The 11,282-nt window shown below is 37.9% G+C and overlaps 1 protein-coding gene across 4 annotated transcripts; it reads left to right on the top strand.

Annotated features, from left to right (window-relative positions):
• The first annotated feature begins 475 nt into the window (after nucleotides 1–475).
• trafd1 (TRAF-type zinc finger domain containing 1) lies at nucleotides 476–10,241 on the top strand. 4 transcript variants are annotated; one of them, XM_058375538.1, is made up of 12 exons: nucleotides 477–757; nucleotides 1,138–1,202; nucleotides 3,038–3,083; nucleotides 3,191–3,326; nucleotides 4,025–4,078; nucleotides 4,810–5,227; nucleotides 5,668–6,005; nucleotides 6,670–6,912; nucleotides 7,020–7,155; nucleotides 8,565–8,799; nucleotides 9,312–9,372; nucleotides 9,662–10,238. In XM_058375538.1, the coding sequence occupies exons 3-12, from the start codon at nucleotides 3,049–3,051 to the stop codon at nucleotides 9,704–9,706; spliced, it is 1,701 nt and encodes a 566-aa protein (XP_058231521.1). In that variant the 5' UTR covers nucleotides 477–757; nucleotides 1,138–1,202; nucleotides 3,038–3,048; the 3' UTR covers nucleotides 9,707–10,238. The 4 variants fall into 4 exon arrangements, with proteins under 4 accessions (XP_058231520.1, XP_058231519.1, XP_058231521.1 ...); XM_058375537.1 differs by lacking the exon at nucleotides 1,138–1,202 and having other exon boundaries at nucleotides 476–757; nucleotides 8,568–8,799; nucleotides 9,662–10,241; XM_058375536.1 differs by lacking the exon at nucleotides 1,138–1,202 and having other exon boundaries at nucleotides 476–757; nucleotides 9,662–10,239.
• The last annotated feature ends 1,041 nt before the right edge of the window (nucleotides 10,242–11,282 follow it).

The following is an 11,282-nucleotide window of genomic DNA, read 5'->3' as shown; positions in this document are numbered from 1 at the left end:
CTGATTCAGAATCGATTTCTCTCGGGTTTTTACCAGTTGTGTTGATCTTAATTACAGCCGCTAGGCGGCGCTAAAAACACGAGAGCCGTTTACTTTGTTATTTGTTTTCATACTGGGTTTTTTTTTTAGCTTTTTATAATAAAAGCATGTATCATTCCCCCAATAAGTAAATATGTATTCATAACATGGATTATTTATGTTGTTCAGTACGTTTAACGAACACAATAAATATGATATATGACTTAGATAAAATAGGGATTACATAGTTTAATAATTTAATTTACATTTTTTCTCCTTTCTCTGTTTCTCTACTTTTGCAAAGCTGCTTTGAGACAATGTCCACTGTAAAAGGCGCTATACAAATAAACTGAACTAAACTGAATTGAACTTACACACGTCATATATCATATTTCAAAATCGTGTCTTTTTATTTATTTCTTTAATTTTATTTAATTTTGAAATATCGTCCCACCTGACCGGAAGTCAGTCCCACTATCGTGCTAGCGCTCCTATAATTCCGTCACCGAACCCAAAACTCAACACTTTCACTTAGTTGTTATACATAGCGAATGAAACTGTTTAAAAAACATAGCTTTTTGAATGTTTACCTTTTTATGCATTCTTTTTTCACCGGCGCAAAGATATACAGATTATTAAACTAGCTTGTTAAGTAAGGTTTCTTAGCCAAGTTAGCCGTTTTTTTCTATGCCCAGTTTAAATGGTTGCTGTTCGGAGAGGAAAACATCCACAACTCTGAGTATGTAAAACAAAAAAAATATTTAATATTCCACTTGTACAGTCAAAACAGCATCGTAGATAATCTTAAAGTACTTTTAATTAAACAAAGACTGACGTCTGATAAGGTATTTGTGCATCTTAGCTGGTTACCCATGGCTGTATTCTATATAGCGTCCCACTCCCTTAAACAGTGCACTTTATAGGGCACGAAGTAGTGTAGTGTGCAGTCTATCTAGTGCACTCCGTGTCTCGTGATGAGCTATTTGGGACGCGACTCTGGTGTCAGCCGAGTCTGGTTAGCGAGCTAGCTGCTTCACAGGGAGAAGACGGAGAAGGATTGTCTGAAAGCAGCGTTAATTAAAATCGATACTCGTGTTTCTGTTTCGTTTCTTTCGAAAGGTTAAAGGAAACAGATTCTCCAGCGAGCTTCTATAAAAATAAAAAAACAAAAAAAAAACAACAAGGTAAGCTGATAAAGAGTTTATTGTAGGTGGAAACAGGCTTGGCTTATTAGTCAGACATGCAACAGTTGACAGATATAAAGATATACATGCCTTCAGTTAGACACTGTGTAGGATCTCATCATGAGAGTGATTGTATTTCTCTTGTTGTTGTTTGTTTTTAAATAATATGTATATTGTTCTTGTTGTTTTGTTATTTCCCAGACTTTCAGAATTATTGACACCCCTCAAGAGAATGAGCGACAGGAATTAAATATATTCACAATTCTCACTCAGACAAACGTCTTTTTCTTCACTCCCAAAAATCACTTTTCTTTCCCTTAAAACTGTAGTAATTTCACAAACATTTACCTATGGGACCCAAAAAGCAATTTAATTATGGGGGGCGTTCTATTACGTTTGAAACCCTGTGTTTTTGAGGAAAGACATGTGGGGTTCCATTACTTTTGAAACCCTGTGTTTTTGAGGAAAGACACGTGGGGTTCCATTACTTTTGAAACCCTGTGTTTTTGAGGAAAGACATGTGGGGTTCCATTACTTTTGAAACCCTGTGCTTTTGAGGAAAGACATGTGGGGTTCCATTACTTTTGAAACCCTGTGTTTTTGAGGAAAGACACATGGGGTTCCATTACTTTTGAAACCCTGTGTTTTTGAGGAAAGACACGTGGGGTTCCATTACTTTTGAAACCCTGTGTTTTTGAGGAAAGACACGTGGGGTTCCATTACTTTTGAAACCCTGTGTTTTTGAGGAAAGACACGTGGGGTTCCATTACTTTTGAAACCCTGTGCTTTTGAGGAAAGACACGTGGGGTTCCATTACTTTTGAAACCCTGTGCTTTTGAGGAAAGACACGTGGGGTTCCATTACTTTTGAAACCCTGTGCTTTTGAGGAAAGACACGTGGGGTTCCATTACTTTTGAAACCCTGTGCTTTTGAGGAAAGACATGTGGGGTTCCATTACTTTTGAAACCCTGTGTTTTTGAGGAAAGACGTGGGGTTCCATTACTTTTGAAAAACCAGTGTTGAGGAGAGACACGTGGGGTTCCGTTACTTTTGAAACCCTGTGTTTTTGAGGAGACACGTGGGGTTCCATTACTTTTGAAACCCTGTGCTTTTGAGGAAAGACACGTGGGGTTCCATTACTTTTGAAACCCTGTGCTTTTGAGGAAAGACATGTGGGGTTCCATTACTTTTGAAACCCTGTGCTTTTGAGGAAAGACGTGGGGTTCCATTACTTTTGAAACCCTGTGCTTTTGAGGAGAGAAACGTGGGGTTCCATTACTTTTGAAACCCTGTGTTTTTGAGGAGACACGTGGGGTTCCATTACTTTTGAAACCCTGTGCTTTTGAGGAGACACGTGGGGTTCCATTACTTTTGAAACCCTGTGCTTTTGAGGAGAGACACGTGGGGTTCCATTACTTTTGAAACCTGTGCTTTTGAGGAGAGACACGTGGGGTTCCATTACTTTTGAAACCTGTGTTTTTGAGGAGAGACATGTGGGGTTCCATTACTTTTGAAAACCCAGTGTTGAGGAGAGACATGTGGGGTTCCATTACTTTTGAAACCTGTGTTTTTGAGGAGAGACATGTGGGGTTCCATTACTTTTGAAACCTGTGTTTTTGAGGAGAGACATGTGGGGTTCCATTACTTTTGAAACCTGTGGTTTTGGAAATGTGATTATTTTATATTTATATAAATTATAGGTGTGCGTATGCTTAAGCTTGTTGCTTAGTGTATGGTTTTAAATTTTTTAGAATTTTTAAGGCTGAAGGCATGTATAAAGTTGTCATGATTGGACTGTGCTTACTAACAGCTTATCTTGTGTCTTTTATCAAAAGGGCAGACGGTTATGGCCGATGAAAACACTCACCTTTGCTCAAACTGGTATAGATTTTCCGCTCCCCTGTTGTTCCTATACAGTTTTTTGTACATACTCTACAGTTCACCCTTCCTGTTTTTTTTTTTTATGATTTTCTTGTCTTCCTGTGCAGCAAACATGACATTCCTGAAGCCAACTTCACCACGCACGAGATCCACTGTCGACGTAATATCGCCCTGTGTGACGTGTGCCAGGAGCCCGTTCCCCGATCTGACCTGCTACAACATAAAGAGCAGGAGCATTCACAGGTTTCCTTAATACACCACCACCACTGTGGCTATGAAAGCAGGAGATTTAAAATCATATTATATATGCATAACATCTAGGACAGCATACTTAAATCCTTAACTCTGTGTTGTTTCATGTAGCACCACGGTCCTGGAGTTTTATATGGTATTAAAGCATGCTTTGGGTTGTTTCATATGTTAAGTTAACGAATAAGATGGGTTGTAATAACAGAAAGTAGGTTAATGTAATATAACTTCATATGTTGTCACTTATTTTTGTCTCACGTTCTTTTAAAAAACTTCATTCCACTTTGTCTACTCCCATCTGACCAGAATAATATTCCAAAACATATTACAGAATTCCACAGTATTTAGCATATTCCTCACGAGTCAGGCTGCAAAGTGTGATTTAAAGGTGTAGTTAGTCATGTTTAAACATTTACCTAAACCTGGAATAATCATTTACTTATATGATTTTCAAATGACCCTATAAAGTCTTGCTATGTCACAATCTACTGGATCTGGCTAGTTTCTTCACTTTAGGAGTCTGTTGAAAATTCTTCCAGCCCTGAAATATGCTCCACCCATATTTTCGAGACATTCACTGTTTTTGTTGTAATTTGCATCAGAGACACAGCTAAACATCACAAAGAGCTCCTTTAAGAAAGAATGTTGTAATTAGTTTGCATATTGTTGTTGGTTTTTTCCCCCTCTCTCAGGAACAATGCAAATGTGGTCTGAAGATTGAGAAGAGGCTCCTGGAAACCCATCAGGTGTTGCATTTTTGACTCATCTGTGCATGAATATTATACCAGTCATTTTGGAATTTCTAGTACAGTGGAACCTTGGCATACGAGTGCCTACGAATTTTCGCCTTAAGAATTGAAATTTTGCAAGAAATTTGTATCGGCTTAGGAAGCATTTTTGGCATACGAACGATTTTGTATGTCAAAACTTGTTTTCGTCAGTGGAAAGCCAACCAAAGCAAGTTTCCGAATTTTACGGGGGTTTTTTTTTCCAGTCAGTAAAAGAGTCAACCCACGATACCAACGTTGCGTTCGACATCCTTTCAAAATATACGTGATTTTTTGCATGTTTTTTTGTTGACAGATTGGTGGCATAGGAGGTCTGTTTTATTTTTAGCCCAAGCTTTGTGGCACGATTTCCTGTGAGGACCCTTGACATGGAAAGCTTGGCTTGGGTCACTTCTTTGTAAGCAGCCACACAGTTTACATACGCTTCATATTGGTAATATTGAACAGAGTATCTGCATTTACATTATTTCTTATAGGAAAATTTGATTCACGATAGAAATTTTCGCCTTATGAACTCACGTCCAGAACGATTTAAATTCATATGCTGAGGTTTCACTGTATCTTGAAATTCCCTGTAGTTCGATGATCACAGACTTAGTCAGTGACGTCTACAGTCTCATGTAGACTTGCTTCATGTTGACTGCCTCTGTGGCAGTGTCAGTGATGTTCACACAGAGTTGTGTTTGCAGAGTTCTGAATGCAGCCAGCGTCTGGTCCCGTGTCAGTACTGCGAGCTGGAGCTGGTCTTCAGCCAAGCCGTAGAGCATGAAGATTACTGCGGGACTCGCACCGAGCCCTGCCCCGTGTGCAAGTGCAACGTCATGCTGAGGGAGAAAGCCATCCATCCAGCCCTGTGTGGGAGCCTCACACCTCCCCAGGAAAGGAGGATGATCTCCCAGTCTCCGGGAGCATGGTTCGAGACACCGTCCATCCACAACCTGTTGAGGGGACAAGAAAGGAGCATTAATAATAACAGCAGTGCTGGGTTAACAGAGCGCAGAGGCCCACCACGGCCACTAGAGAGCAGACTGCACAACAGCACTAGAGGAGCAGTGGGAAGTGGGGCAGGAAGGAACATGGCACAGAGAAACAATGAATTTTCTCACTGTAAGTACAAGAACGGTTACATGCTGTTAATTTAATGCACAAAATCTACATTGGGGTTGAGAAAAAGAATTACATGAATTACATCCTGATATTGTGATAACGGTATTTATACGGAAGCACTGTTGAATTCTCTGATCAGATTGTTCATGGTCTTTAAGCTTTGAGCATATTTCAGGCTGACGCGCTCATTCTAATGTAGTATTGTTGTATTTGTAATTTTAAAGTACAGTAATAAAGATATTTGAAAAAGTCGACATCACACACTCCTGCATTGTGCACAAGTGCTGAAACCTTGTATAAATGATATTTTAACAAAATACTGTAACTCTATAGCAAACCTATGTATTGTGTATCACCAAAAAGCTTTTATGTATTATGTTATAATATTTTTAATCACCAATTTCACAGTTTACGGTATTTGAATATGATTGTTTCCTCAGTGCTAGATCAGGATGCAGAGCTGGAAAACAACAACAACAGCCTGCTGTGGCCTCTGAGCCAGCTGCCAGACTCTGACTCCTCCGGCCTGGACTACCTGCTCGCCCTGAGTCTGCAGAGTGATGGAGATCCAGAGGAGCCAGACGTTCATCAGGGTTTGTGGACCGACGTCTGGGATCGACGTTTAGGCAGAGCACCTGCCCCAGGCACCTTCAGCTCCCAGATCTCTTCTGCCAACAATAACAACACTCCAGCTAGCACTAACACACCCTCCGAGATCATGCTCCCCTGTGAGTTCTGCGAAGAGCTCTTTCCAGAAGAAGACCTCATTTTACATCAGGTCAGACTCGAGTCTTTGATAACAGACTGTGGCAAATAGCTGCAGGATTTATTTAACAGGCAAATGAAATAAATTAGTTAAAAAGAAACCTTACATGACATTTATAACCTTGTAAATGGTGAGCATTACTTTTAAGTCCACATGACAGCAGAAAAAATGGTGATAAACGGAACAAACAAAAACATTTCGTCAGTGGTTTTAAACATCAGATACAAAATGTTAAAAGGTTTCTTTAAATGATTTGTTCATTTTATAGAATCATGTTAATAATAGGACATTGGAATTCTTGGGTGAGCGAAGAATGCAAAAAAGTTGAACGTATTTTTATTAGAATCTGTATGATAACAAGTTTGAACTAAAATCTATTATTTAAAAAAAAAAAAAAATATATATATATATATATATATATATATATATATATATATATATATATTTATTTATTTATTTTTTAACAATATTTACATAAACACTCAAATTTTCAACACAAGCAATACTTATCTTCATTCTAATAAAAATCATTCTTATGAGCCACATTTTTAAATATTATTTCCCTTCAATATATACGTGCCAAAATTATTGACACCTCTTACAATTATTTATATTTCATTTGCTTTAAAATACACATTCACTGACTTTTAGTTTCTTGTATGTTATTGTTCCCCAGACGGGTTGCAGCCCCGCCTCTGCCATCGCCTCATTTAGCAAGCAGCCTTCATCTCTGTACCCGGAAGAGCCTTTTACTGAAGATGACATCATCACTCCCCGCACGCCGAGTCCACCCAACCTCCCCCAATCAGTCTCGCCTCTTTCCTACAGCCCTCCTTCAAGCCCAATAGGGGGTGATGTGCTCATTCCCTGTGAATTCTGTGGAGTTACGCTAGAGGAAAATGTCGTATTTCACCATCAGGTATCATGTACATTTTATATATAAAACTATATTTGACGCTAGAAAAAGTGTATACAGGTCTCTACATGTTTTTTCAGTCTTCATGCTATCTGTTAATTGACATTTAGGATAAGTGTGACCTTCGTCCTGCCACGGCTTTTCAACCAGATGGAGCATCGCAATCTCCTTGGAAACCCATCCACTCTACCAATGAGAGGTGTGGGAGGAGTTCTCCAGATAGACAAAGGAGAGTGAAACACCAGGGTGAGGCACTACTACTCATGCTTTCTCATCTATAGCATTGCACAAGGCACATTTTTGCCCCGAGGACATTCACTCAAAGGGTTCAGCTTGTGTTGCCAAGCTTCATATCTGTTTACAGAACAGTTGTGACTCATGTATACAGTACATATGATCCAAGCTTTAAACTATGTGTTTGTTTAAAAGTTACTGTCACCTTACATGCCATTCAGTTTGTCATTCACACGAGCACAAAAACTCACTCAAGACATAAAAAGGAATGACTTTTACAAGCTTGAAATATTGTGAGTATAAGTGAGCAGCTTCAAATGAATGTCCTCATTCCTTTAAAAAATAACTAATTTAATAACTAAAATAACTAATAAAAATTAACTTTATTCCTTTAAAAAAACAACTAATTCAACTTTGCTAGGAATTATATAAAATAAATGCATACATTATTTATATATATATATATATATATATATATATATATATACATGTATACATAGGAGAGGTTATGTGTAGAATTACGTAATTAATCTATGGCAGGGGTCGCAAGGAGTAGCTCGTCTAAAGTTTTATAGAATATGTACAGAATTATTAAAATCAAATTAACCCTTTCGAGTGTACCGCAATCTGACTGCCTAGACAAATCATACTCCTCCACACGTGCACGCACCTCACACAGTTTAATCCAGCCGTTCATCAATCGATTTCACACACAGCTAGCACCAAAACCGTACATGGAAGTGTTGTATAAACTTAAATCTATAAGCACAAATTGAAGTAGTTTGGATAAAGGATAAAGAAAACACACAGCAGATCCATTCAACTTGGAAGCTGCTGGAGATTCGACAGCGTTAGGAATAAAGCTTCGATGCTGCCAAAGCAAAAGCGCTGAATGCATCTGTCCTGCTGCAGGAAGATACAGGAGTGAGCGGTAGATATTCCTTATTAGTGCAGTTGATACTTCATAGTAAAGTAGTGTTTAATTTTTTTTTCCACGAATACCATAAAAATACTATTATTTAATCATATAAAGTCCAATATAATTTCAGGTCTCTGTTTTTGAAATGAATATTACCTTCAGTATAAAAGAGTCTTTTTCAGTCTTGCTGAGGTCATCAGGGTATGTGCCAAGGGACAATTTGTTGATAAATAGAACAAGAATCTATGTGAATGAAAAGTACACAAAAAATAGCTTATTCAGCTGGTATGGTTTATGGTATTAAGCTATGTAAATAGATGTTACTAATAATATAACGTGAGTAGCTCTTGGCCACCTTAATATTGTCAAAGTAGCTCTCAGAGGAAAAAAGGTCAGAGACCCCTGATGTATGGTCTGTATGGAAACATGTAATCTAACGGTACATCTTTTACAGACTGCACCTATTTTATCTCTTTTTATCTATTTGTTTTGCTCCATGCAGCAGATCCTGCTGAGGATTTCCTCATGCCAACTCTTCATAGCTGGCAGAGCTGCAAGTTTCCTATGGATTCACGGAAGCCGCCTGCCTTCAGAAGTCTTTCCAACTCTGGCAAGAACACCAATGCAGAGCTGCAAGGAAAGAGCAGGGGTCCGTGGGGAAAAGACACAGACACTCACTCATCTCACTTAGATCCTTTCAGCGGAGGCTTCAATTCCAGCATTGCAGGAGCTTCTGGGTAAGTACAAATGATTTGAGATGAGGACAAACGTTAGGCTGTCTGGGTTTTCTAAAGGTTCAGGTTTTGTGGTTAATCGTTTCAGAGGAACTCTTTTTTTTTTTTTTTTTTTTTTTTTTTTGAGTTGGGAAATTGTCACAGCAGCAGTGTTCATAAATTTTGTTGGGAAAATATTATACAAGTGAAAATATTACACTATTATTACATCATAAAAATGGGAGAGGTTACTTTATGCAAATGAAGGCCATGTGATAACTAGGAGGATTGATGTAGTTTTGCATATTCATAGAATAATGAAGGTATTAGTGTAGAAACAAAACCATCAAACAAGCGGTTCCATCTAAAACAGTCTAAAGTTCATTTTAAAAGTAAGTTTATGGGTCTGGTTTAATGAAACCACCCAAACGTACGGAAACATTTCTACATATTCGAACTCTTCACCTTTTACCTACCGAAATATTTTCCCTCACTATAGACATGATTGTAGATCTCTAGTATTTATTTCCTGACAGGCCTCAATTCAGAGACCAAGCAGAGGGTCGACGCTGCCAAAAGAACACGGTATTGTCTAAGGTACTGTTTTAAACCGAGCCAGAATAAATAAATTATAAACAAATGTTTTACTGAAGTATTTTTGATGTGCTCATTCTGAATTATTATTGTTTAAGAGCTGATGTTTTAGGAAATTCCTTAGATAAAAATTCTTGTACATAGTTGTGTATTAATTATAAGTGCCATAAAGTGTATTAAAGTTAATTCAAGGTGGACTATTCCTTTAAAAACGAATATCATATTTGATTGTTTACGTATCGGTATATTGTTGATACTCTATAATAAGTAAAATGTCTGATTCCACATCCAGGCTCCCAAGAAGCAGAACACAGAAAAAGAAAAGGAGGAAGAATAGGAGGAAGTGTCTGTTTATCTATTCATTGTGGAAGAGAGATGGCTCCAATTAATTCCTGTTGAAATGCAGTTTGTGTGTGTGTGTGTGTGTGTGTATACGCGTGTGTACTGTGGAGCGACGGTGTGTATACTGTATGTTTTTGTGTCTGTGTCCAAAAATGTTTTATAGTTTCTTCTTCTAAACTACTTGCTTTTGTTGCACTACATTTAAAGTGTCCTTTGGGATTTTCTTTCTGTGTTTCTGTATGTATGTTCTCTCAGTATTTTTGATATATCTTTCAGCTCCTTTAATATTTTAAAGTTCACCAGGACTTGAAGGACGTTATAGCTTTTTATATTTTCTTAAAATCTACTTAAAATACATGTGACAATACTTTCACATTATGCTAAATTCTGTTCCTTATTTTGCATATTACTTATTACATTATGTTTTCAGGATCAATCCAAGCTGAGGCAATCGACTTATGTGAACTTTTCATATTCCTATGGGAAATGGCATATAGATATAATAAAAGCCTCCATCCTAGTTTGTCATGTTTTTGTGTAACTGTATGAATAGAGATGGACAGAGCCTGTTTTTATTTTTTTATCTTAAATTTTGATCTGATTTTGGTTATCACTGATACGGATACTGATCTTAGTAATGAAACTGACTTTCTGGTGTTTTTGTGATGCAGAAAGTGCTTTAAGATTATGTGTGTACTATATTATATGCACAGTCTGTCCTGTCAATGGACACTGCACATTCCTGGTTTAAAATATTCAGGGCAACAATCCCAGAGCCTTAACCACTTGAGCTGCCACTGTAGTTTCAGATGGATTCATTAACAGAAAATGCACTTACATGCATCATTCATAGTCCTGTCGCAAAGGATTTACCTAGAAATTCACCCAAATACTCTAAACTCGGTTTAATCCAACGACATCACGCTCTACCTAAAACTAGATCAGCTACATGGGAACAGGCAGGAGCTGCAGCCAATCAAGGTACACTGAATAAAGAAAGTATTCAGGACTGTTTTGGCTTGAACAGATAAGGCATTTGTTCAGTAATTTGAAGAGAATCGAGTGAATAATCTGCATTGTTTTAGCTCATGGGTGCATATGAACAGGGTTTGATTGATGAATTGTGTATTTTTGTATTTCAAATAACTTTAAGGTTGATAAGGCAGCTTGTTTACTCTACATGTGAGAAATTATTGAGCAAATTTTCTGTATCTTTCAATTGAAAAGAAAGAATGCATTAGGTAGGTTATATTCCTTGTTTAGACACTGTTAAATGTTAAATATGCATATATTTTATATATATATATATGGGTCGCTCTCAGGAGCTCAGTGAATTCCAGCGTGGAACTGTGATAGAATGCCACCTGTGCAACAAATCCAGTCGTGAAATTTCCTCGCTCCTAAATATTCCACAGTCAACTGTCAGCTGTATTATAAGAACGTGGAAGTGTTTGGGAACGACAGCAACTCAGCCACGAAGTGGTAGGCCACGTAAACTGACGGAGCGGGGTCAGCGGATGCTGAGGCGCATAGTGCGAAGAGGTCGCCAACTTTCTGCAGAGTCAATCGCT

This window comes from Hemibagrus wyckioides, linkage group LG22 (assembly GCF_019097595.1).
Source record: "Hemibagrus wyckioides isolate EC202008001 linkage group LG22, SWU_Hwy_1.0, whole genome shotgun sequence".
NCBI classification, from domain to species: Eukaryota; Metazoa; Chordata; class Actinopteri; order Siluriformes; family Bagridae; genus Hemibagrus; species Hemibagrus wyckioides.
Note: the sequence above shows the minus strand (reverse complement) of the source record. Positions and strands in the feature narration are given on the sequence as shown.